General features: G+C 45.6%; 1 protein-coding gene across 2 annotated transcripts in view; it reads right to left on the reverse strand.

Moving 5' to 3' along the window:
- Positions 1–2,735: 2,735 nt before the first annotated feature.
- Positions 2,736–26,127, reverse strand: part of PRMT8 (protein arginine methyltransferase 8) — a 281,239-nt gene continuing 257,847 nt past the window's right edge. Inside the window, exons 9-11 of one of the 2 annotated variants that reach the window (XM_088478991.1) lie at positions 9,929–10,050; positions 4,754–4,890; positions 3,248–3,307 (exon numbers count right to left, since the gene is read on the reverse strand). In XM_088478991.1, the coding sequence (XP_088335117.1) occupies positions 4,774–4,890; positions 9,929–10,050 (239 nt within the window). In that variant the 3' untranslated portion in view covers positions 3,248–3,307; positions 4,754–4,773. Of the gene's footprint in view, positions 3,308–4,753; positions 4,891–9,928; positions 10,051–26,127 lie in introns of both variants that reach the window. The other variant, XM_088478992.1, reaches the window with a different exon arrangement.

Below are 26,127 nucleotides of genomic sequence, written 5' to 3' on the forward strand. Positions count from 1 at the left end.
TTATGAAACACAAATGTTGTACTATAGATTTAATTTTAGGATTTTGTTTCTAACTACATTGTATTATTCGCTGCTAAATGTTAAAATAAATTATGCTCAATTTTAATATTGGAGGAATTGTGATTTTCTTTGCAATTATTAAAATCTGTAAAAACAAGTGAAAGTGACCTGACAATTTTATTTTTCCAGTAAGGAACGGTGAACAGGGTTTTAGATTTTCATAGTATTGTACAGTATGTATCTGTGGTAACAAGGATTGTTCTGAAGTTAAATGGACTGATCTTTGAATGCTAGGCTTCTCCAACCAATGGGTGGTGATATACTGTAGTATAATGTATTATTTGTCCAACAAAGGCTGTCAAGTTACATAGGGCGGGATGTACTTACCTTGTGCGGTACATCCCTCCAGGCATCGCATCCCTACCGATCGCATATGCACTAAGATATGCGATCAGTACTGCAAAGGACAGCTCATCGCAAGCTCCTCCCCCAATGCTGCATCATTGCCGGGACACGCTCCCAACCCCCAACCCCTCTTGCCGTGGAAGTCTGTCAGCTCCCTCCCGGGGGCGTTTGAATATACTTTGACCCAATAGTTTAAAGCATTTGGGGTTTATAAAAAATATGCATAGTACAAGTGGCTAAATTGTGTTACTTAACCAGATTTACTTTATTTGCCTTTTGCAGCCTCCTCAGTATACAGTACTTGTACTGTAAGTGTTGCCCTTTGGAAATTGTTCATCTGAACAGTACCTTTTGGAGTGAGCTCATACATCTCAATATTGGTGCAATACTGGGGAGGGGAGATGGGGTTGTCTTGGCCACTCCCCTAACAAAGAGTAACCACACCCCTTTTGCATGCCCTGGCTAAATGTTGGGGGTTGTGTGAATGGGAAAAGTTGTTTATTAGTGCATTATTGGTTTGAGTTCTCTCTAATAAATCTAGTTACAGGGGCCCTCTGTGGATGTAAAAATAGTATAGTTTATGTAGCATACATATTATATACAATAAATACAAAATAATCTACAACAAGGAAACATTGGTTGTAAATGTTATAATAATATCTATGTACTATGGGGGTCATTCAGACCCGCTCGCGAGCGCAGGACGCTCGCAAGCGGGTCGATGTTCCCCCATTGCGCATGCGCACGACGGAGGGAGCTCCGTCGTGCGCATGCGCGAGACCCGGCGAGCGACGGGCTCTCCATCGCTCCGGGTCTCGCACCAAAGGGGGCGTGCTGTCGATGTTGATTGACAGCACGCCCCCTTTGGTGGGTGTGCCTGCCAGACGGAGGCGTTCCCATGGGAAGCCGGCTGAAGCCGGCCCCACTGACATCACTAGTGATGTCAGTGGGAGTGATTTTGGCTCTGATAGAGCCAAAATCACTCCTGGGCTTGCGGCAGCGAGACCCTACCGCATGGTCTCCGTCGCAAGCCCAATGGTCACGATGGTCAAGACCATCGCGACCATCTTCATGAACGCTTGCATATGCTGTGGGTGGTCACCCAGAGCGCTCATTCTGAATGAGGGCCCTCCTCCATGAAAATGGAGCGGCCTCCTGGCCACTCGCATAGCTGTGGGTGACCACCCACAGCATATGCGAGCATCCATGATGATGGTCGCGATGGTATTGACCATCGCGACCATCTTCATGAACGCTTGCATATGCTGTGGGTGGTCACCCAGAGCGCTCACTCTGAATCAGTGCCCTCCTCCATGAAAATGGAGCGGCCTCCTGGCCACTCGCATAGCTGTGGGTGACCACCCACAGCATATGCGAGCATCCATGATGATGGTCACGATGGTATTGACCATCGCGACCATCGGGCTTGCGACGGAGACCCTGCGGTAGGGTCTCTCTGCCGCAAGCCCAGGAGTGATTTTGGCTCTATCAGAGCCAAAATCACTTCCACTGACATCACTAGTGATGTCAGTGGGAGTGATGGGAACGCCTCCGTCTGGCAGGCACGCCCCGCCCCCGGCAAGCCCACCAAAGGGGGCGTGCTGTCAATCAACATCGACAGCACGCCCCCTTTGGTGCGAGACCCGGAGCGATGGAGAGCCCGTCGCTCGCCGGGTCTCGCGCATGCGCACGACGGAGCTCCCTCCGTTGTGCGCATGCACAGTGGGGGAACATCGACCTGCTTGCGAGCGTCCTGCGCTCGCGAGCGGGTCTGAATGACCCCCTATGTTCAGAGGCAGGAAATGTTGCACTTTATAAATTAATAATAACAGCAAGAACAAGAATAAAATGTTGTCATTATTTGGGCTACTCATATACACGACAATCACACATAAAAACATCACACATAAAGACAACACATAAAAACCACTAAACCTTGCATTTGACAGCATTTTCATGTCTCAGTATTGGCAGCCTGTGCTGTGGCAAAGGTCTTGTACTTGAGGAATAAATGGATTATGATCAGAGCACATTTTTATTGGTTGTTTTTTTTTATTGGTTGTTTTTTTTATTGGTTGTTTTTTTATTGCTGTCTGATTTTTCCCCCTCTCTCCTTACTGCACCTTGGTAGGTCATTTTGAATTAGTTTGGCAATCAAGATCAGAAGTCCTGATTTAAAAAAAAAAAAAAACCATGATCTATTGATATGGAAGACTTGATTAGGGTATTTGTTTTGAAATAATTTTATTTGTACAATTTTATTTTATATATATATAAATTCTTGACAGGTTTTGATACTTAGGTGTATGAAAACTTCAGCAATTCCTTCAAGCTGCGCTGGAGGGCGCTCTCTGCACACTATTCATGCAACTACAAGATAAATGGCTGCCACAAGACAAGCTGAAATGCACAGAACACTGATAAATCCATTCATTTTATCTTTAACATAGAGCTCAGAGATTTTATAGTATATACCACTTTATTGCCATAGCTAGAATCCATTTTCATAGCAAACATTCCCTTACCAAATGAGAGATTTTAATAACCTATAGCTTACACCATTTTTATCTAGTCTAACAATTAACCAGTAAACACCGAAATTCTGCTCATTTCATTTAATCGTAATTTTCAACAGACATCAATAATTCATCGTATTCGTTTTTCTTTTTCAAATTCATCTCATCTCTTCCTGTAACCAGCGCAGTAAATCGTCATCAATCTGAACTGGCTTTCCAGTGACTGATTTCTAGCCCCATAAATACCGGTGGCTTCAAGTATAGCAGGTCGAGGGTTAATGAGATTGGCTTTTGCTATAGTCCTAGCGCATTTTGTAATCATGAGATATTGCGGCTTCACACAGCTGGCCTTTGAAATCCAATTCTACCGTGAAATCCAGATCACGCTGCAATGAATAGAAAACATATTAGTATTGTAACAATAATTGAACCAGTTTGCTACCATATTGATCATAATGTATTTATGGTCTCTATTCCAACTGTGATGGACACAAGATTAATATAACAAAACAAAGAGGTTAATATAAATTCATTGTAGAGTGGAGCTTATTGAATGAATATGGTGCGAAACTATACTAGAAGAAAGACAGGTAGAATGTGATTGGTTGCTATGGGTGACAGCTGACCCACCCTTGCCAGATTTGGCAGGTGAGCTGACCATTTGGTATGTCCTCTTGCTTTTAATTCTGTAGCGTCAAGATGACTATACCATCAGTAAATATCTTTGGAATTGATCCCATAACCTCATTGCGGTAAGGTAGTAGAGCTAGTCACTGCAACACTGTGCTGTCCCAATATCTGTTGCGTATAGTTCCCCAATTTGTGAGATTCAGACACTTGTAGGGCATATATGGTAATATGTGTGCACTATATAAATATCAGTTAATAAGTATGCCACTGTTCAGTGGGGAATCGGTATGTAATGCCGGCTGTTGGGATGTCTACTGTCAAAATACCGAGAGCGGCATCCCGATGGTTGGTATCCCCACAGGGGTCGGGTAAGTATACTCACCCTCCCACCTTCTCCCGCTAACTCTCCCGTCTTGTAGCCTAACCCTCCCCACCCCGCACCCTAACCCTCCCCGTTAGTGCCTAAACCTAAGTCTCCCCCCTTCGTGTCTAACCCTAACCCTCCCCCTTTAGTGCCTAACATTAACCGCACATCAGTGATGCCTGACCCTAACCCTCCCCACTAGGGGTGCCTGATCCTAACCTCCCCCCAAAAAAACTAAGGCTAACCGCGCTATGCCTAACCCTCCCCCCACGGCTAACACTAAGGGCGCCCTGGCTTACCTTCGTCCAGGCTTTCCTGGCTTCCGGCATCGGGATTAAGATAGGCGTTGGTATTTTGGTGCCTATTTTAAGTACTTTGTCGGGCTTCCAGTGTTGGGATTGAGACCGGCGGTATCGCGGCCGCCGGTCTTATAACTACTTCCCGTTCAGTGGTTTGCATACAACTTCAGTGGTTCCCCATCGGTATATGTGCAGGATCTATACTGCGAATGTGCCGATCGATGTTTGTGACGACTGTCGCAGTGCCCCCTAGGCTGCTGCATGATTGACATGCTGGAGCGGTTTGTGGGTGCGGAAGTGGCGGCGCGGGAGCCAGTGTTCTAAAAAATGGGGTCATGTCACCCCTGTTTTCAAAGCATGTCAAGGCCACTGTTTGTGTCTTCTGGTGCCACTTTACTGGCCCCGGCTGCTTGAATTTCACAGCCATCCTGAGTAAATTGAGGGTTACTCAGAAGATCGATACTCATGCAAGTGGTCGGATGGCTGGGACTCCGGACGCAGCAGCGGATCACAAGAGCAAATAGGAGGCATGTACTTACACTGGAAGCAACCTGCGGCATTATTTATTGCACAGCGCCGTGCAATAGCGTATATCTCTGTCAGGCCCATAGCTCGCAGCATACCATGTGATGTCAGGGGGGACAACGTGGGTGAACTCAGAGGGATGTTCCAAAGCCTTTATATAGAGAAAAATGAAAACTATACTTCAAATGCCAATAACTTCATTTTGTATGCTATAAATCGCTATTATTACACTGGCTTAATCCTGGCTTCAGGAAAATCTTTCAGCTGGCAGTGAGGAAACACAGATGTTTTAAAAATAACATCTTTCCTTCTTGTTAGAAATGAGCCTGACAAATGAGGTGTATTAGCATTTGTAGAGGAAGCGCAATAGAAGAGCGGCAGTGCCAGCAGCCAGGAGTCGTTCTCTCATTGCATCCTGCATACTGATCAGTAACAACCCACTGAGATGATGGAGATGTTTACAGGTGACGTCTCATCATTTGCATTGAAGGATTGGGCTGCTGAGAGCAGCATGTTTGAGCAGATAGCAGTTATGGGGGCATATTTAACTGGGTGCGAGACTATCAAAAATCCTGCACCTGCGAGGTTTTTCCTGCAGGTGCGGTTGTTTTTGATATTCAATTAGGTGCAGGGTTTTTTTTTGCCCCCATGTTGGCAGGTTTTTTTACCTCGCACCTCCAGAGCAAGTGTGATTTTTCCTAAAATCGATACTTTCAGGAAAAATCTGTGGGACTTTCTCTGGGACTCCGGCGGCACTCCCCCTTAGGACTAATTAAGCAATTGGAAGTTTCCAATTAGCCTAATTAGTCCTTAATTACTCACCTTCTTCAGTGCTGTACACAGAGTCTGGAGACGGCTCTTCTGCAGCAGGGTGAGTATGTCAGTGTGTGTGGTGTTTGTAAGTGTGTATGAGTGAGTGTGTGTGTGTGTGTGCATGAGTATGTGTGTGACCCCCATGTATGTGTGCCCCCCCCCAGTGACAGTGTGGCCCCCCCGGAATGGGCGCTGGGAGAACTACATCTCCCAACAACCCTTGCCCCTCTCACCAGCCCCTGGTGCCTCCCGGCAGCTCCCGGGACTCCCAGCAGCCCCCTCTCCAGTAAGAAGATAGAGGGGGAGCCACGGAAACCACAGGGCAGGTAAGTGTTTTGGGGGGTTTTTTTACGCAGAGCAGGGTTTTCAAAGCTGAAAACCCCGCGACCACTATTTCTTTAATTGGATACCGTGGGTATCGGGAGCTCGTATACCAGCGGGATTCCAAAATTGGGCGCGAGGTTCATAGACAAAGTTTATTGCTGCTGTAACACGGGGGGGGGGGGGATAACAGGGAATTTTCAAAGATGATTTCAATTATAAAAGATATACTAGAAGCCACCCAAACCTTATAAAAAATGTATTGCATATGTAGCATACATATAATATACACAGCATTATGAACCATGCCTCAATGTAAGCTACAAACTACACTGTAAAATAAATAGACTGCATGGAAGGCCCAATCTATTCTGAAGGTTGTAAGTGGCATAACTACTTTACTTAATATTTATTTGAAGTTTTCACCTGGATAGTATTGCTTGGCAATTAAGCAAATATTATGTGGTTTGATACATTTTTATCTTGTAATTTTTCTATTGAGTGTATTTTCATCACTCTTTTTATTATAGGGTTCTTTATAAACAGTTAAGTTTTGTATAGTCTTTTCATATTCATTAATCAGATTTATTTTGTTTAAGAGAGCCCAAAAAAACAGGTTTTTGTCTTTTATTTGCTTCTAAGCACATTGTAGTTATTGGCCGAGGACATTCAAGACAACTATTAATTTCCAAAATGCGTCAGTAACATGGTAGAACATACTATGTCCACGGTAAATAAATCGGGTGGCAAAATATATATATATATATATATATATATGCATACACATACACAGTGTATGTATGTATGTATATATATATATATATATATGATATATAGTGCTCAGGCAACGGTGAAGAACATGGGGCTGATGCTTAGTTGAACCTACACCTGTTCGCAGAGTGTATCTTCAGTGTTTTCGCACTGTGCATCCCCCAGAGCCGAACGTATGCTAAGTGTGGGTGGAGTCATAAGTCTTTCAGTCGCGTCTAGACATGTAAATACAAGTGGTTTAGGAAGCGCACACCCACGTATCACCTAGCATGGCTGCAGGCAAAAATCTGACCCCAGCTTTTCTAGACAGAATGAAATAAAAATAGGGATTTTACTGTGCTCAATCTAGGATGTATGGGAAGAATGCCAGAGAGATATATGGATGTAATAAGAGAAAATATTTACTGACTTATATATACACAAATGATTCACACAAATCATATAAAATGTGCATGCACAATTGGAAAACAAAAACAAAAATATATAAAGAAATAGAAACAAAAAGAAGAAAACAAATCAAACAAATATGGTTGACATTGCAGCATTTAACACTAAAGCCGAATTCCTAGGCCAGGGGTCAGGGAGCTTATTTACCTTTTACCCCAAAATATATTTAGATACGCCGACGTTACCCCCTTGATTTCAAAGGAAGGAAATCATATAGTAGTGGCCCCATATAATGCCCCTGTAGTAGTGCCCCCATATAATGCCCCTGCAGTACTGCCCCCATATAATGCCCCTGCAGTACTGCCCCCATATAATGCCCCTGTAGTAGTGCACCCATATAATGCCCCTGCAGTACTGCCCCCATATAATGCCCCTGTAGTGCCGCTTGTACAAAAAAAACAAAAAAACCCACTTACCTTAATCCCCGCTCCTGCATCCGCTGCCGTCCTGTCCGCCCGGCTGCTCCTTAGAACTATGGGAGAGACGTCATGACGTCTGTCCCATAGTGCGCATGGAGAGAGGTGGAAGCTGGAGTTCAGAAGAGAACTCCAGCCTCCGGCTAACGCGGCGCTGCAGGGAAGGAGCTGGGCGCCCGCTGGTAATAACATCTCAGCAGGCATCCAGCTTAGAGCCTCCCTGCGGCACAGCCGGGCATGCATATGAATCATTCTATATTATCCATTACCGCAAGGAATTTCGTCCATTACCGCAAGGAATTTCATTTTTACCCCATGTTAGGTAATTTACCCCTGTTCCCTGACCACTGTCCTAGGACATGAGGAACTAGGAGAGTTAACTCATTAACTCCACAATTCTGATTTTGGATACCGGTGTTGAAGAGAAACCATATTTGTTTAATTTGTTTTCTTCTTTTTTTCTTTTTTGTGTCTAAGTAGGCACAACTGGCTACAATCTCACATAGGCAAAGTTCACTGAGGGCATATTTATACAACTGCGGGCCATGCAGACCTGGATGTAAGCTGCTCTCAGGCATATCACTTGAAACAAATTTAAGGCTGGTGCACGCGTGCATGTACTGTTGATAACAGTTGTCAAAATAAGCATATAGATAGGGAGCAGCCGCACTGCAAGTTGTGTACAACTCTGTAATTGGGCGAATGTATGCATTTGTTTCCATACATGCAATTCGGGGTAATACTGTATATGGCCGATGCACGCTCAACTCTGCATTGGACCTAATATGTTCAATCTAGTAGCAATTCCATATAATACAACACCTGGCTTACAGGCTTACACAGCATAAAGCTTCCCGCCACAGTGATCAATACACTAGAAAGACAGGAAACAGTGGCGCAGTACATAATGGTGTTTTTAAAAGCAAATGCCACATTTATTTAGGACTCACAGGAAGCATGAAAAATCATATAATGTTTTAAGAATACAATCTCTTCATCCGCTTTTGAGAAAAATTCTCAAATTGGCGTTCTTAGATTGTCAGTCCATAACAAAATGGAGGTTTTTACCTGAATTTCCGAAATGATACAGTAAATGCAGTTTTGTTATATACATTTTTCACAGAAAGTCATTCTGTGCATAATTTTAGTACTTTCGATGAAACTGTATTGTGTTTCATCGAAAGGTAACTTTTTACAACCCCCTGGGACTCTCAGAGGGGGTGGAGCAGTGTTTTAGGTGGGGCTTGGCCTCACCCCCTGCTGCACACGCCATTGTACAATGGGGTGTAGTCGTGATTCATTGCAAAAAGCGTCATCTAACTCATGCACTGCTCAATTCACTCTTGATGTGTGAAGCATGTGGGGGCAGGCCCACTCTCTCAGCAGTGGCGTCCCTACCTGCAGTGACACCTGGTGCAGGGAGTGTTGTAGTGCGCGCGGCAAAGCTCTGCTTCGGCAAAACGGGGCATGGCCTCACGGGCAGGGGACGGGGCCTCTCCAGTAGAGGGCTTGGCCTTGCGGCCTGAACCCCCGTTTTAGTCACTCTGGGGGTCCCGGAGGTGCGGACTGCCCCCGGGGACCACTCTGTGTGCAGTGCTGGCTCCCTCACTGTGTCAGGAGCTGAGTGCTGCCCGTAATGCTACAGTGCAGCACCCGGCTCCTGTCACTGAGGGAGAGTCCGCACTTTGATGTCACCCCTCGGCAAGTGACACCCGGGTTCCAGAATGATGACTGACTCAGTGCATCCATTTTTAGTTCACCACGGGTGCCAAATGTTGTTTAAGTAATTTAAACAAGCGGGTCGATGGTGTTGTACTGCGCACGCGCGCCGCGTGCATGCGCAAGCCCCGGAGCGAGAGAGAAATTCTCTTGCTCCGCAACTCACTACAAAAGGGGCGGCTGTCGATGTTGAAAAAAAGCTGCAAACAAAAACCGTCTTGATTTGGAGCGAGCGCTCTTGAAGAGCGTACGGCTCTGAATCAGGCCCTCTGTGTGTTCTGCAAAATATTTGCCTCATTCCGCATTTTGCCAGAAGAGTTTACGGATAAATGAAGTTGTCATTCCAGCTTTGTTCCTAAACTACTACGACTCATGAATATTGGGGAGATCACTTGCGCCCCTGGAAGAGTAGACCAGCTTCCTGAATCACGCCCATTTGCTCAATGAAGTGGGCTGGCCAGAGGTGAATCGCATTATTGTAGCCCCACCCCCTGCTGCATAATTCCGCAAATTGCATCATTATACAGCAGAAGTGAGGCTACAACAACGCAATGTGCAGCATAACGCCCTCCGCACCTACGGGATCTCCCAACATGCAAAAAAATGGATTTTATATCACAAGATCATACTGGCGGCTATTTGTCAAATGCAAAGAAAAGTTATTTAACATCTATATTACCACATAGGAGTCAAATCTCTTACAATGTTTTTAGCATTTGGTTTCATTGATATAGTTCCATACAGTTCTTCCCCTCTCCGTACTGTTAGGTAATCCTCAAGATAGAAGACTGTTTGCTTCCAATGCGTATATGGAGCATCTGGGGCTGTGAAACAGAACACACAGAACAATCAGATTACCAGGATAAAAAAAAAGAGAAAAAAATAACAAGTTTTAGCATTGAAAGTGTACCCGTCACCTGCCGCTTTTCCGTGAGTTCAATCAATACAGTCTAACATTTCAATAACAACAATTCAGTTTCAACACCCGAGGCGTGAGGTGCTCTGTGCCTCATGCCTCAGAGATGACATTAGTCTTTGAGTGATTTTTTTGTTTAGTATCACTGTGATACAAATGAAAATGCCACTAGTATTTATCAATTCTTACCCCTCCGGTTAGGTCCAGTGAAATCCTCCTCATCTGTGAGGTCCTCTGCTCGGCTGCTGGCTCCCTAACGCTGCCAGCGAGGGGCTCCTGTGTAATGCGCATGTGCGATGGTCCGTATGCGCTTGTGCATGACACGGAGACCCGCCAGTGCCTGGAAGGCTTAGCTGAAGCTGGAAGGGCACCGCCGGGTCTCCATTGCCATCTTTAGCGAGTGCTATAGGGGTTATGCATCGTTAATAAATGGGGCCCTATATTGTAAGCTAACAGTGCACTAGCAGAGATGGCCAGGGGCGTAACTAGATATTTGAAGGCCCCATAGCAAAAGTTTGTAAGGGCCCCAATGTACCACCCAAAGGTATATAACACATGTAAGCTCTGGGCCCCATAGAAGCTGCACCCCTTGCACCTATGGTAGTTACGCCCATGCGCATGGCACATGCATCAAGATACATTACCGCAGTCGCTCGCAGCAACTTTTTATCGCAAGTGTAATTGATAGAGGAGAAACATTTGGGGATGGTAACGCAGGTGTGTCACGATCGTTTTTGGGGCGTGTGACACAGCCTGCGTCTGCGATCCCATACGGAGTAAGAGTGGATCCAGTGTCTCAGTTCCCACAGCCAGCCTAAGGATGCTCAGCACTGTGATAATCGGATGATCTGTGACAGATACTTGGATTTGCAAAGCCACAGGGGGGCGCAGAGCCGTCATTAGGGGTGTACACCCTGTGCTGTCGCACAGGGCACAGAGCGCTGGTGGCAGCACCTTTGCTGCCCCAAGGCACCTGCATGTGGTTTGCCGGGTGCCTGGAACGTCACCTTGCAGCCAGTAGTGCTCTGGGCAGGCATCATGCGGCCTGTAGAGCTGTCCTAAGAATGCGCTACTTCCCAGACGAGGCGGCGGCCCCCAGCCCTAGGTGTGACATCATAAGTTTAAGGGGTGGTGCTGGCACAGGGGGCACTGTCGCCCTGTTATGGTGCTGGGTGTGCATCTCAATACAATCCTCTAACTCTTTTGCATTTTGTTTGCACAGCAGCTGCCCTTGGGAAGGCAGATGTGATGGCATTAGTGTACATCTCTGAATCAGACCCATAGTTGCTAAATGTGTAAAGCTCGTTGCTCTAATTACGTAAAAACAATTGTTGGAAGAATCATAGAGAAGTGTGTGTATTTTTTTATACTGTATTTTAGTTTTTCAATGTACAAATAAATGGATGGAATAACCTGAATCAGCCGAGGTGTGTGGGTTCGCGACGCGCATTTTGCTGATGGGGCTTGTTCAGAGGACATTTATTCATCCACAAGGTCATTTTCTATTTCTGCACTCTCATCAGTGACCCTTGTGTGTTTGCTCTGCGCTGCGGCTGCATCAGGGCTACTCACGGCAGGGGAAACTGACATCAGATGCAGTGATTGCCTACCCTCCATACTAAAGGTGGCCATACACGGTGAGATTCAAAAATTGGCCAGATCAGTTGTACGATTTTCCTTGAAAAATCTTCCCTTCAGATACAGGATGATTTGTATTTAAAATGCAACTATTTCACATAAGACCATACGATTTGATCAATCACATCACATAATGTGTGTCAATTCCTACACGATCAGTTGAGATCTCACTGCAAAACCATCTGATCTGCGATCCAACTAGACGGCGGCGGGGACGATCATCGGAGTCGCAGAAGACTCAAAATACAACTATTATCAAATGATTGGTCTGTCCAACCTGTAGAAACTGCCCAAATCGCGTGATCAATCGTCCCGTGTATGGCCAGCATTACTTTGCTGAGCCATTGCGCCGACCCATTCATTTCTCATCCAATGCTTCGGCAAACGGTCAGATCTGTAAGTACTCAGCTCTTTTCTATTATTTTTTTTTAGGTCATTTTTGATCCAAACATCATAATATTCTCTATGGAAAACGTTGTTGTTTTTTAATGTGTGCAATCTGAACACAGGGCCTGATTCAGAGCCGCTCGTAAGCGGCCGCTCGTTCGCTCTGAGCAATGTTCGCACAACTGCGCATGCGTATGGGTCGTAATGCGCATGCGCAAACCAGTCATTGCGGTTGGAAATCGAGCGCTCGCAAAACAGCGAGGGGCTGCTAAATTGATTGACAGAATGTACCGTTTGTGGGTGGTAACAGGGGAAGGTGCTTGAAAACGGGGGAGTGGAGATCAGAACGCAGGCGTGCCTAACGGTAAAAAGGGCGTTTAATGGGAGTTCATAATTAGTAAAGGAGCGTCATCGACCACGTCACTTGGTTGTCTTTTAGCCTGAACTGCTCGCAGAAATTGCGGTAGGATAAACCTACCACAAGCACTGCGAGCAGTTCAGATGCCTTTCGATGTACCCGATTAATCTAATAAATACCGGAAATGACGTGTGATGCGAATGGCAAAGGGGCATCTTTACAAAATAGCGAGCGCATTTTTTGTTCGCTCGCTCAGACATAGAGGCATCAACAAACCGCAATGAGCGCTCAATTTAAATAGCCGGCCCCTTTTTAGGAACGACCGTCCGCAAATAGCATCCGGCTCTGAATCAGGCCCACAGTTTGTATATGAATACAGCCACTGATTACTGTTGTCTAACAACTCATTGATGAATTTACATTGTTATATGGATTGAGGAGTACTAACGCAGGGCCTGCATGGACATAGCTGTCTTTATTACATGTAATGACACCATCTACACTGTGTTTAATTGGAATATATGACAACAGGGATCTATTTTACATGAGTGTAATATTACAGCAATTATTGGCATATTGGCGCTGGTGTGATTATAAATGATTGTTTGTATTTTTACATTCACTTCCTCCCACACACCGACCACATATTTCGCCCCCTACCCCTTTCATTATGACTATATGGTTTTTTTTAAGACAAAATGTATTTTGTATGGCTACTGGGACAACTGATTTGCTATTTGTAAAATGTAAGTATTAATTTATGCCGTATTTCCCACTAATACCATACATATATGTGTTCTTGTTATGTTATAAGTGAGTCCAGTATAAGGATTTAAAAATAGTTAATTATAATATTAACATTGATTGATATTAATGTGCCCCACACAGAAGTACTATTTGCCTAAAGCTAACCCTCCCCCCCCCCCCCACGGCTAACAGCTAAGGGCACCCCGGGTTACCTTTGATCGGGATTCCGTCTGTTGGGATTTCGGCGTTGGTCTGTGGGCTGGCATCGGGAGATAGGCGCCTGTGTTAAATCCCGGGTCGGGATTCCGACACCGGGATTTCAACAGATGGCACCCTGTCCTTCTGTATTAACTACATCCCGTATTTTACTTCTGGGAGCACCTATTTTTTAAATATATATTTTTTCTATATATTTCTATATATTTTTTTCAATTTTCCTATATATACAATAAAAAATGTTATCAGTAATATAAACATTATTTAGAGTACAGCACTCTATATTTAATCGTGCTGAAGTCAGTCTTTCTTTTGATGGACATTCTGAGAATATCGGCATTTCACATGTTGACATTTCAGATGCCTGCCAACATTTCAACAATATTGACATCATTACTGTCAACATTGTGGTCTCAACATTATGATTGTCGACATTGTGAATGTCGAGCCTCATGGCTGCATCCCACCCGCAGTATGAGCCAAAGTCCAAAAGTTGGGAGGTTAGTTGTATGTTTACAGTTGGTATACATTTACAAATGCATTCAATCTGCACTCAGGGTCTGATTCAGCTTCAGACGGAATTCCAAAGCTGCTCGCAAGCATCACATCTCCTGCTGCATTATGTATCCGAGCTGCATTGTCCAAGGCAGCATCGGATACTCTGCGGAACATCGGCCGGCTAAGGTGACCCATGGGGTCACCGAGCCGGCCGCTGCAGATGAGAGGAAGGAGCCAGGATATATTCGTCAGCCGACGGAGATCCTGGCTTCTTCCCACCCCCCCAATGGCGGCGACACACCTCCATTTCAAGAAACGGAGGACATCGCCACCCCCTCCCCGCCCGCAAACAGCAGCAGACTGTCAATCACTGCCAGCCTGCTGCCAGTCTCCTTGCGGGATTGCAGACCCGTTCTGCACATGCGCAGAACGGGCCATGCGCCTGCGCAGATTCCCAAGCATCGGGAATCTGCGTTCAGCAGTGCACTAGCTGAATAAGGCCCTCAGTCGCCATTTGTGTTTCAATAGGAAGGAGACATCAGATGTGTCAAGAGTCATTTAATTGGCTCAATTATATTGCTCTCACTATTTATAATACAATAGCATATTTATGGTGTTATCTTGCGCACTGGAGAGTTGAATTGTAGCGGGGTGTGCTGCACGTAAGTCAGAGGTGCCTTGCCCCTCTGGTGTAGAGAATACAAAGAATTTTATACTGCGCTCACCCTATTTCTAGGTGTATTGGATGCTGATTGGAATATACTAATGAGAAATGGAAGCACGACTAGATCTCTAAAAGAAAAGGTATTTTACTTATGCATATAAACAATGTGAAATAAACAACAATCAATACATCAATGTAAATATAGGTCAATAAACTAGGGATGAGCGGGTTCGGATTTCTGAAATCTGAACCCCCCCTGAGCCCCCCCGATCCGAGTCGTATCCGAGTCAGACTCGGCTTTTCCCGCCTGACTCGGATCTGAAATCGAGGCAAAATGTCATCATCCCGCCTTCTGGATCTCGCAGGTTTTGGATTCTATAAAAGGTCCCCCGCGTCGGCGCCATTTCTCACTCTGGCTGTGGACAGTGAAGAGGGAGGGTGGGAGCCAGGGCTGGCTGGGCTGTGTTGTGCTGCTGTTGTCCATAGGGGCTGTGTCCACTCAGTCCATAGCGGTTGACTGGGCAGTGTTGTGCTGCTGTTGTCCATAGGGGCTGGCTGGGCTGTGTTGTGCTGCTGTTGTCCATAGGGGCTGGCTGGGCTGTGTTGTGCAGTCAGTTGTCCATAGGAGCTGTGTCCACTCCAAAGTCTATAGGGGCTGGCTGGACTATGTTGTGCAGTGTCCCATAAAGGCTGTAGTCCTAGAGGGGTGCTGTAGTGTTGTCCAGGGGGTGATCTGTGCATCAGGAGTGCTCCCCCAAAGTGCACTCCAAAAAAAATTTTTTTTTTCTTCTGTGTTTGTGAATTGTGTGCGCAGTAGCCGCACGTGTATCAACAAAGTAGCGCCAAGTGTGCGCCTGTGTCATAAGTAAAGGGCCGGCTGGCTTGACCATTAAAGGGTGCTGTAACCCCCAAAGTGCACTCCAAACAAAATAAAAAATTAATTTCTGTGTTTGTGAATTGTGTGCACTGTGGCTGCACGTGCATCTACAAAGTAGCGCCAAGCGTGCGCCTGTGTCATAAGTAAAGGGCCGGCTGGCTTGACCGTTAAAGGGTGCTGTAACCCCCAAAGTGCACTCCAAAATAAAATAATATTTTCTGTGTTTGTGAATTGTGTTAACTGTGGCCGCACGTGCATCAACAAAGTAGCGCCAAGCGTGCGCCTGTGTCATAAGTAAAGGGCCGGCTGGCTCGTCTGTTAAAGGGTGGTGTAACCCCCAAAGTGTACTCCAAACAAAATAAAAAAATATTTTCTGTGTTTGTGAATTGTGTGCACTGTGGCCGCACGTGCATCAACAAAGTAGCACCAAGCGTGCGCCTGTGTCATAAGTAAAGGGCCAGCTGGCTTGACCGTTAAAGGGTGCTGTAACCCCCAAAGTACACTCCAAACAAAATAAAAACTTAGTTTCTGTGTTTGTGAATTGTGTGCACTGTACGTGCATCCTCAAAGCAGCAGCGCCAAGCGTGCATCTGTCTTTTAAAGGGTGGTGTAACCCCCAAAGTGCACTCCAACAAAATAAAAAATTTTCTTCTGTTTGTGAAATGTCTGCACTGTACGTGCATCCTGAAAGCAGTAGCGCCAAGCGTGCGTCTGTCTGTTAAAGGGTGGTGTAACCCTCAAAGTGCGCTCCACAAAAAAAAAAAATTCTTCTTTTTTTCTGTCTTCGTGAATTGTGTGCACTGTAGCTGCACGTGCATCAACAAAGGCGCAGCGCCAAGCGTGCGCCTGTGTCCCATAAGTAAAGAGCCGGCTGGCTCATTTCTTAAAGGATGGTGTAACCCACTAAGTGCACTAGTCTCCAACAAAAATAAAAAATTATTTTCTTTGTTTGTGTGCGCCTTAGCCGCACGTATATCAATATAACATAAATGGAGGACCAAACTTTCTCCGATAAAAATAAAATAGGGAAAGATCAAGAACCACTTCCTCCTAGTGCTGAAGCTGCTGCCACTAGTCATGACATAGACGATAACATGCCATCAACGTCGTCTGCCAAAGCCGATGCCCAATGTCATAGTAGAGGGCATATACAATCCCAAATGACAAAGTTCAGGAAAATGACCTTAAAAAAACATTTAAATCATCTGAGGGGAAACGTAAACTTGCCAATATGCCATTTACGACACGGAGTGGCAAGGAACGGCTAAGGTCTTTCCCTATGTTCATGACTAGTGGTTCAGCTTCACATGACGATGGAAGCTCTCATCCCACTAAAAAAATCAAACGAGTTAAGCTGGCAAAAGCACAGCGAAGAACTGTGCGTTCTAAGAAGACATCACAAATCTCCAAGGAGAGTCCAAGTATAGTGGCGGTTGCGATGCCTGACCTTCCCAGCACTGGACGGGAAGAGGTGGCTCTTTCCACCATTTGCACGCCCCCCTGCAAGTGCTGAAAGGAGCACCCACAGTCCACTTGCTGATATGCAAATTGTCACTGTTGAAGTACAACAGGATGAGGATACTGGTGTAGCTGGCGCTGAGGAGGAAGTTGGCGAGAAGGATTCTGATGGTGATGTGGTTTGTTTAAATCAGGCTTCGGGGGAGACAGTTGTTGTCCGTGGGATGAAAAAGCCCATCACGGTCATGCCTGGGCAGAAGACCAAACATTCCACCTCTTTGGTCTGGCAATATTTCTATCCAAATCCGGACAACTGTCTTGCCATATGTACCATATGTAAAGGTGAAATAAGTAGGGATAGGGACGTTAACCACCTAGAAACATCCTCCCTTATACGTCACCTGCAGCGCGTTCATAAAAAGTTACTGTCAAGTTCAGAAACTTTGGCTAAGACCGTAAGCAGTCCAGGGACACCTAAATCCCTTTGTCCTGTTGTATCCAAGCGCCTGCAAAGCACACTGTCAACTCCCTCCTCGTCAATTTCCTCCTTAGTCAGGATCGGAAGTAGTCCTGCAGGCCATATCACTGGCATGACTGACTCTCCTATACGGGATTCCTCCAGAGGATCCTGCATTGCTACGCCTACTGCTGCTGCTGTTGCTGCTGGGAGTCGTTCATCATCCCAGATAGGAAGTAGGAACACCACTACTTTTACTAAACAATTGACCCTCCAACAGTCCTTAGCGAGGAGGATGAAGTACGATAGCAGTCATCCTGAAAACGTATAACTGAGGCCTTGACTGCTATGTTGGTGTTAGACGTGCGTCCGGTATCCGCCATTAGTCCAGTGGGATTTAGACAATTGATGGAGGTAGTGTGTTCCTGGTTCCAAATCCCATCTAGATTCCACTTCACTAGGCAGGCGATACCGAGACTGTACAGAAACGTCAGAAAAAGTGTCCTCAGTGTCCGAAAAAATGCGGTTGTACCCAATGTTCACTTAACCACGGACATGTGGACAAGTGGAACAGAGCAGACTAAGGACTATATGACTGTGACAGCCCACTGGGTAGATGTATCACCTTACACAGCAACAACAGCAGCGTCACCAGTAGCAGCATCTCAGAAACGCCAGCTCATTCCAAGGCAGGCTATGCTGTGTATCACCGGTTTCAGTAAGAGGCACACCAGCCGACGACCTCTTAGAGAAACAGAGGGAAATCATCGCCCAGTGGCTTACCCGACTTAGACTCTCCTGGGGATTTGTGATATCTGACAACACCACCAATATTGTGCGGGCATTACATCTGGGCAAATTCCAGCACATCCCATGTTTTGCTCACACAATAAACTTGGTGGTGCAGAATTTTCTGAAAAGCGACAGGGGCGTGCTGGAGACGCTTTGGGTGGCCCAAAAAATTTGTGCCCACTTTCGCCATTCAGCGACTGTGTGCTGAAAACTGGAGTGCCAGCAAACACTCTTGAACCTGCCCCGACATCACCTGAAGCAAGAGGTTGTGACGCGGTGGAACTCAACCCTCTATATGCTTCAGAGGATGGAGGAGCAGCAAAAGGCCATTCAAGCCTATACATCCACCTATGGCATAGGCAAAGGAGGGGGTATGCACATGACTCAAGCGCAGTGGAGAATGATTTCCATGTTGTGCAAGGTTCTCCAGCCCTTCGAACTTCCCACACGTGAAGTCAGTTCAGACACTGCCAGCTTGAGTCAGGTCATTCCCCTCATCAGGCTTTTGCAAAAGCAGCTGGAGAAAGTGAAGGAGGAGCTAAGACGGAGCGATTCCGCTCGGCATGTGGGACTTGTGGATGAAGCCCTTCATTCGCTTTTCCAGGATTCCAGGGTGGTCAATCTGTTGAAATCAGACCACTACATTTTGGCCACCGTGCTCGATCCTAGGTTTAAAGCCTATGTGGTGTCTCTCTTTCCGGCTGACACAAGCCTGCAGAGGTGCAAAGACCTGCTGGTGAAAACACTGTCAGCTGAAGCGGAACGTGACATGTCAACAGCTCCTTCTTCATTTTCTCCCGCAACTGGGGCTGCCAGGAAAAAACTTAGGTATCCTATGCAACCCGCTGGCGGTGATGCAGGGCAGGCAGGACCAAGTTTGGACATCTGGTCCGGACTGAAGGACCTGGCAACAATTTCTGACATGTCTACTGTCACTACATATGATACTGTCACCATTGACAGAATGGTGGAGGATTACATCGGTGACAGCATCCAAGTAGGCATGTCAGACAGTCCGTACCTGTACTGGCAGGAAAAAGAGGCAGTTTGGAGGCCCCTGTACAAACTGGCTCTATTTTACATGAGTTGCCCCCCCTCCAGTGTGTACTCCGAAAGAGTGTTTAGTGCAGCCGGGAACCTTGTCAGCGAAAGGCGTAGGAGGTTGCTTCCACAAAATGTGGAGAAGATGATGTTCATAAAAATGAATTATCAACTCTTCCAGGGAGACCAGCCTCCAGAACGTACAGAGGGACCTGTGGTGGTGGATTCCAGTGGGGACGAATTAATACTCTGTGAGGATGAGGATGTACACAACACCGAAGAGGGTGAGGAATCGGTGGATGAGGAGGATGAGGACGACATCTTGCCTCCGTAGAGCCATTTTGTGCAGGGACAGATTAATTGCCAGCTTGTTTTGTGGGGGCCCAAACAAACCAATCACTTCAGCCACAGTTGTGTGGCAGACCCTGGCGCTGAAATGATTGGTTTGTTAAAGTGTGCATGTCCTGTTTATACAACATAAGGGTGGGTGGGAGGGCCCAAGGACAATTCCATCTTGCACCTCTTTTTTTTCTTTGCATTATGTACTGTTTGAGGCCTAGTTTTTCAAACTGCCATCCTGTCTGCCACTGCAGTATCACTCCTAGATGAGCCACGTGTTTGTGCCGCCCACTCGTGTCGCTTAGCATAGTCATCCAGCTACCTCGGTGCAGCCTTTTGGACATAAAAACACTATTGTGAGGTGTGAGGTGTTCAGAATAGACTGGAAATTAGTGGAAATTAAGGTTATTGAGGTTAATAATAGCATAGGAGCAGAAAAACCCACAAATTCTGTGATTTTAGCTGTTTTTATGCTTTTTTTCAAAAAAATACAGATCCAAAACACAAAACCCAGAACCCAAAACATGGAAGGGTGGTTTTGGCAAAACCAATCCAGATCCAAAACACAAAGAAAGATCCAGATCCAAAACCCAAAAAGTGGCCGGTGCACACCCCTACAATAAACCAATGTCAGCATATGCACCTATGCAGATATTGCGGCTATACAATATATAATTAAAAAGAAAAATACATAAGCCACATTGTACACCAAGAAGTGGTGGTACCAGGGTTTCAGCAGGTGCTTCTATTGTTGTAGTCACTCTAATACTAATTCTTCTCAGTTCCTTTAAAGATGATTTCAGGTGTCGCAATATTTCATATACAACTGGTCAGGTGTGTCACTTTGTAGCAGTAAAGGATGTGAAAAAGCGGCGTCTCACTTGTAGTTAAAAAGTCTGTGCACTAGTGTTAGGTTGATCGTGAGCAAAGCCTGGGTGGAATTGAGCGATTTAGATATCTAGTCGTGCTTCCATTTTTCACTAGTATATTCCAATCAGCATCCAATACACCTAGAAATAGGGGTGAGCGCAGTATAAAATTCTTTGTATTTATAAATACAAGTTGCTTTAGCAACATGACAAAAGTTTCGCCTCCTTTAAATTTCTGTACGTGTGAATAACAAAATCTTGTTTCACCAGTAAGGAAATGTAGGTGACCACAACATTGTGTGTACATGTAAGTTGTAGTAACACCTGCCCTCTAGGCAGACATAATGACAGCAGTCTTAGCAAACAAGCATCCAATCATTCACGTCTGCTACTGTAGCTTCTAAACATTATGACAGTTGGTTAATTGAACCTTTTGAAAACATTTTATGATTATAATATCTTTAGTAAAACATTTTGTATCACATTACTGACATGTAGAAATCTGCCACAAACTTTTATGACCGCACACATTTTTAGTAGTGCAATGTCTGAGCTCTACTATTGCTTCAATCTGCACTATGGCCCTGATTCAGCAGCGATTGCAGCTGCGATTAGACGTGGAACACAGCTGCGAAAATATGCTAATGCCTGCCAAACCACAACCGGCATAAAGACGTCCACTGCTCCCTTCTCATATCCGTCCAATCACGCTCTTCTGCATAAACCTCGGTACCATCGACACACATCGGCCAGTCACACAGCATTTACATCTTGTCTGACCAGCCGCAGAAACGCAGGGAGCTCTCATGTAGCATATGCAATCGCACGGGCTAATTTATGCATGCCCATGAAATCCACTTTGCGATGGAGTCCTTTATGCATTCGTAATCGCAATGCGATCGCTGCACACGCGCTGTATTGCTTGTACACATGTGCAATGGCAAACAATCGCTCGACTACATCTGTAATCGCTGTTGCATAGGCTACTGAATCCGGCCTTATGTATGCATTGTGAGACATTAATAGTCTATAAATAGAGCTGGAACGATGAAAGTGTCTATTAATTCTTCTTTGTGATCATTTTGATGGATTGCCGACAGGCAGTGGGATTGTGGGCAGGCCCTCCTCTCTGTCCGGGCCAGGGACTTCAGTCCTGGCACTCCCCCCTGATGGCGGCCCTGACCTTGATGCATGTGCAGTGCAACTCAGACGCATGCGCTGATTGCCGATAATTGCTCAACTGTGAAGACAACTTTGAATCAGGCCCTATGTCAGCATGAAGAATTTGACCATACGAATAAAGTTTTGTATGAAATTTTTTTGTATCTAGTGGAGCAGATATACTGTAAGTGACTTAAGTAAAAGAGTTGGAAATTAAAAATCAGCGGGAAAGAGACAGGAAAGCATAAAAAGTGGAGAAGGTTTGTTTGTCATCCAGTGTTGAGTTGCTAGGAGACAATGCGAACCTTCAAAAATGTCTATCAAGTCCACAGAAACTCCAAGTGAAAATGAATACCAGAGAACTAGAGCTTGAGTGTAAAATAAAAGTTGCAGATCTATAATATCTGTACAGAAGTTGCAACTTGTAGGGAGAGCAATCTTCTGCAGGCTCAGAACAAGTTATAAAACGCAATGGGAAAAAATTACCCAGCTGGAAGAACGGTTTTCTGTAACTGAGGAAAAGGGCCAATTGGAAGTGGGAAAAGCAGAAACAGAAAATCAGTTAGACTACACTCTGGCATTTGTTTCTGGCCATGTTGATACGATTGATCCATGTGGAAGTGGTGGGTCAAAACTACAAAACTACCCAAAGGAGATTGTTACAGAGGATGAGATGCCTTGCAGTGACTTTAAGCTTCCCATTATTTGCAAAGGTGTGCAATCCTCCCAGAGAGTCATAGTTACTGGGGATAGACCTGTGGGTGATGTGGAGTTCAAATAGTGATCCTTTGTCCCGTGAGGCAATGGTATACAAAAATGCATATGGCTTCCCATGATGAGACTAGTTTTGCCAAGTGACCAGAATAATATAGATATGCCCAGGTCACACATCGTTTGCAGTTGAGATCAAAACCGTGTAGGAAGTTCATATTGAAGGTAGTATTCCTGTACATGGAATAGTGCCTTTATGTAATCATTCCAGTACTTATAATGCAGCACAATTTGTTTGTGAGGGAATTACAAGGATTGAAAGCTCCCAATCTAAAGAAGTCCCTTTTCCATTTATGAGTGAAGCCCGCAGTAATAAGATGGAATGTGATAAATCATTGCTGTTTGAATTCCATGAACGGAATGACCAACAAGCTAATGCAGCAGAGGAAAAGCTAGCAGTTGTGAGTAAATTGGATATAGCAGAGGAGCACGAGGTTGAAGATGTTACTGTGACCTTGGCCACAGAGGTGAAGACTTATTTGAAAAGTAACTGACAGATCCTCAGAAAGTTACTTATAGTTTTCAAAGCCTACAATGGTGTCTAATATAGAAGCTGGAGTACTGGAGATGGAAATCAATAACTTCAAACCTGATGTAAATATGAAGGTTCTGGCCAACCAATAGAAACGGAATGTTTTGAGAATGTTGGTACTTCATTATTCAAAGAATAGTTCCTGTATCTGAAATCTGTCTTGTGCTGAGAGAGTCTTTGGAAAAGTCTGCTCCTGACAGATGTGTCTTGGTTGAAAACGTGCCACTGTGTAGCCTTTCGAAGCTTGTCAAGTCTTTAACTGAAGTGACCTATCCTGTTTATCAATGTGTTAGAATGGAGAAAATTGTGAACGTTGAAACATTGCACACCACTGCTGGACGATTCCTGTAAACATTTTAAAGGTACGTACACATGGTACGATAAAAATGCACGATATGAACGATATTGATCATATCATTCTCGTTCATATCGTGCCTTTTTTTGGTGCCTCCAACCCACCAACGACCTGCAAGGCGCGGGCACGTATGGACCTGGTCGATATCGACCAGGTTACTATAGGGACCCGCGATCGTTGATATATCATATATGTATATGTATTGTGGCAGCTGAGTATCGTTTATCGTGGGTCGCTGGCCGTCGTTGGTGGGTTGATGGTGTGCTGGATGATCGATATCCAGCACATTGGGAAGGTGCAGAGAGATTGTTCAGCAATATCATTTTCGCTGACAATCATCCCGTGTGTATGCACCATTAATTCCATAAGGTCAGGATAAAAATTGAGACACAGGAGTTTGGAGGATGAGACCACCAGATGACAGAATAGTCTGGATGATTATCTTGAATGCAGTGGATGGCACTGAAGAGAAAAGTAAAAAGGGACTTTGCTAAGAAAATGCCTTGTCCAAAGACACTCAACCCAGGGATTGTGAGCCGGGGAGGAGGATATGTGGCATGATGAAGCTAGGTGGCATGGGTGAGCCACTGAATCTATGCCAGAATGGTAGGATCCACCCAAACAAGTTTAAAAAGGGGTGTGACCACACCTATCTGTAGCCCAGAGTGTACAGCCCAAGTATGGTTGTGGCATCCAAGCAGGCTGGTGAGCCTTTCGGTCAGCGGTGGACCTTGAGACTGTGTGAAGTTTGCAGACAAGCTGCCTTGATAGTCAGGGATGAAGAAGTGAGGCAGTGCCCTGCATGGGGGCTAGGTTGTGTATTATTTGCTGTTTTATAACAAACAGTAAAGCATAATTTATTTGTTTCAATCTGGACAAGCTGTGTGGTGACCCTAATTTTGAGTACCTAAACACTGCAAAACTGTGTGTATGCGTGTATGTGTGTGTGTATATATATATATATATATATATATTATATATATGTGTGTGTGTAATATATATATATGTGTGTGTATCATATCTATCTATCTATATATATTATATGTATATGTTTTGTGACAGGAGGGTTACGGAGCCACAGCTGAGTGGTTTGGCCCAGGATGGTTTGCAGGTGCAGAGTGAGTTGGGACATAGGCCCTCATTCAGAGCCGTACGCTCTGAGCAGAGCGCACGCTCTGAATGAGGGCCGTCCTCCATAATTATGGAGCGTCCTCCTGGACGCTCGTATAGCTGTGGGTCACCACCCACAGCCTATACGAGCGTGCAGGTTGATGGCCGCGATGGTCTTGACCATCGCGACCATCGCCACTGCGAGCCGGAGCCTGCGGTTGAGTTTCTCAACCGCAAGGCCCGGAGTGATTTTGGCTCTATCAGAGCCAAAATCACTCCCACTGACATCACTAGTGATGTCAGTGAGCCGGCTTCTGACGGTAGGCGTTCCCTTAGGAACGCCCCCGTCAGGGAGGCACGCCCCCGGCACGCCCACCAAAGGGGGCGTGCTGTTAATCAACATCAAAAGCACGCCCCCTTTGATCAGACACAACGAGCGAAGGAAAGTCCTTCGCTCGTCGCGTCTGGCGCATGCGCACGACGGAGCTCCCGCCGTCGTGCGCATGCGCAGTGCACACCATCGACCCACTTGCGAGCGGACAGCCGCTTGCGAGTGGGTCTGAATCAGGCCCATAATCACACACGAGAAAACAGTTTACATTTATTTTTATTTTTATATTTTTTTAGTTTTGTTGTTGTTCTCACGTATGCACCAGCAGAGAGAGGGATAAGAAAAAGTAATTTGCTTCCTTGGGCAAAATACTGGCTGGTCTGTGTAAAGGCAAGTTAAAGGGAAAGTTTTTTTTTGGTTGCTTTGTGCAAATACAGGAGTACCCTGTTGGGGAATGTGACTGTTGTAGTACAATGGTTAAACAGTGGCTTGTTTATAGTATACACACACATGCAGTGGTATTCTTACTATGGGTTGCAGTCAGCATCCTGGCGTGTGGGATTCCGATGGTCTAAGTACCGGCGCCGGAATCCCGACAGCATCAGGATCCCGGCTCCAGTATCCCCACCCGAAGGTAAGTATCGGGGGTTAGGGGAGGGTTAGGGTTAGGCACTATGGGGATGGTTAGGGTTAGGCACTAAGAGGGTGGGGTTAGGTTTAGGTTGCGGGTAGGTTTAGAAACTAGGGGGGAGAATAGGGTTAGGCACCGGGGAGGGATGGGTAGGAGTAAGTGTTAGTGTTAGGGAGCTTACCTTCTAGTGTCAGTATTCTGACTGGCGATATCCTGACCACTGGGATCCTATACCCAATCCCTTACTATAGCTGACTGTGGCAAGACAGCAAGTGAGAGGTGTTTTTCTCTTGATTTTTCTTCCCTCCTGGTATGTTAGCTTTGGCTATCAGGGGTTTGTGATAAAGGATGCAAAGTTTAAGTTTACCACAGAGTCCCAAAGAAGTATGGAGGAGGTCCTCTGGACTATTACTGATGTGGCCGCAGGCCTGCAAGTTCAAATACAAATGCTGCAATCCCAAATGCAGACTCAAATAGAAAGTAATACGATGATGCACTCTGAGTTTGTCCTGCTAAGGAAAACAGGTCAGGAGACAAAGGTGATGCAGAAAATTACACTGAGGCATTTTTGCACACCTTTGAGATAACTGCGATGCGCCAAGGTTGGCAGCGGAGAAATGGGTCAGCAGATTGGCAGCATACCTAACAGGAGCAGCTCAAAGAGCTTACACTGACCTACGTGATCAGCAAGCTGCTTAATATACCTACCTAATGGTGGTGATACTTGCTAGGATGGGGGTGATGGGACGTGGC

This window comes from Taudactylus pleione, unplaced genomic scaffold (genome assembly GCF_031769625.1).
Source record: "Taudactylus pleione unplaced genomic scaffold, aTauple2 ptg000225l, whole genome shotgun sequence".
Taxonomy (NCBI): domain Eukaryota; kingdom Metazoa; phylum Chordata; class Amphibia; order Anura; family Myobatrachidae; genus Taudactylus; species Taudactylus pleione.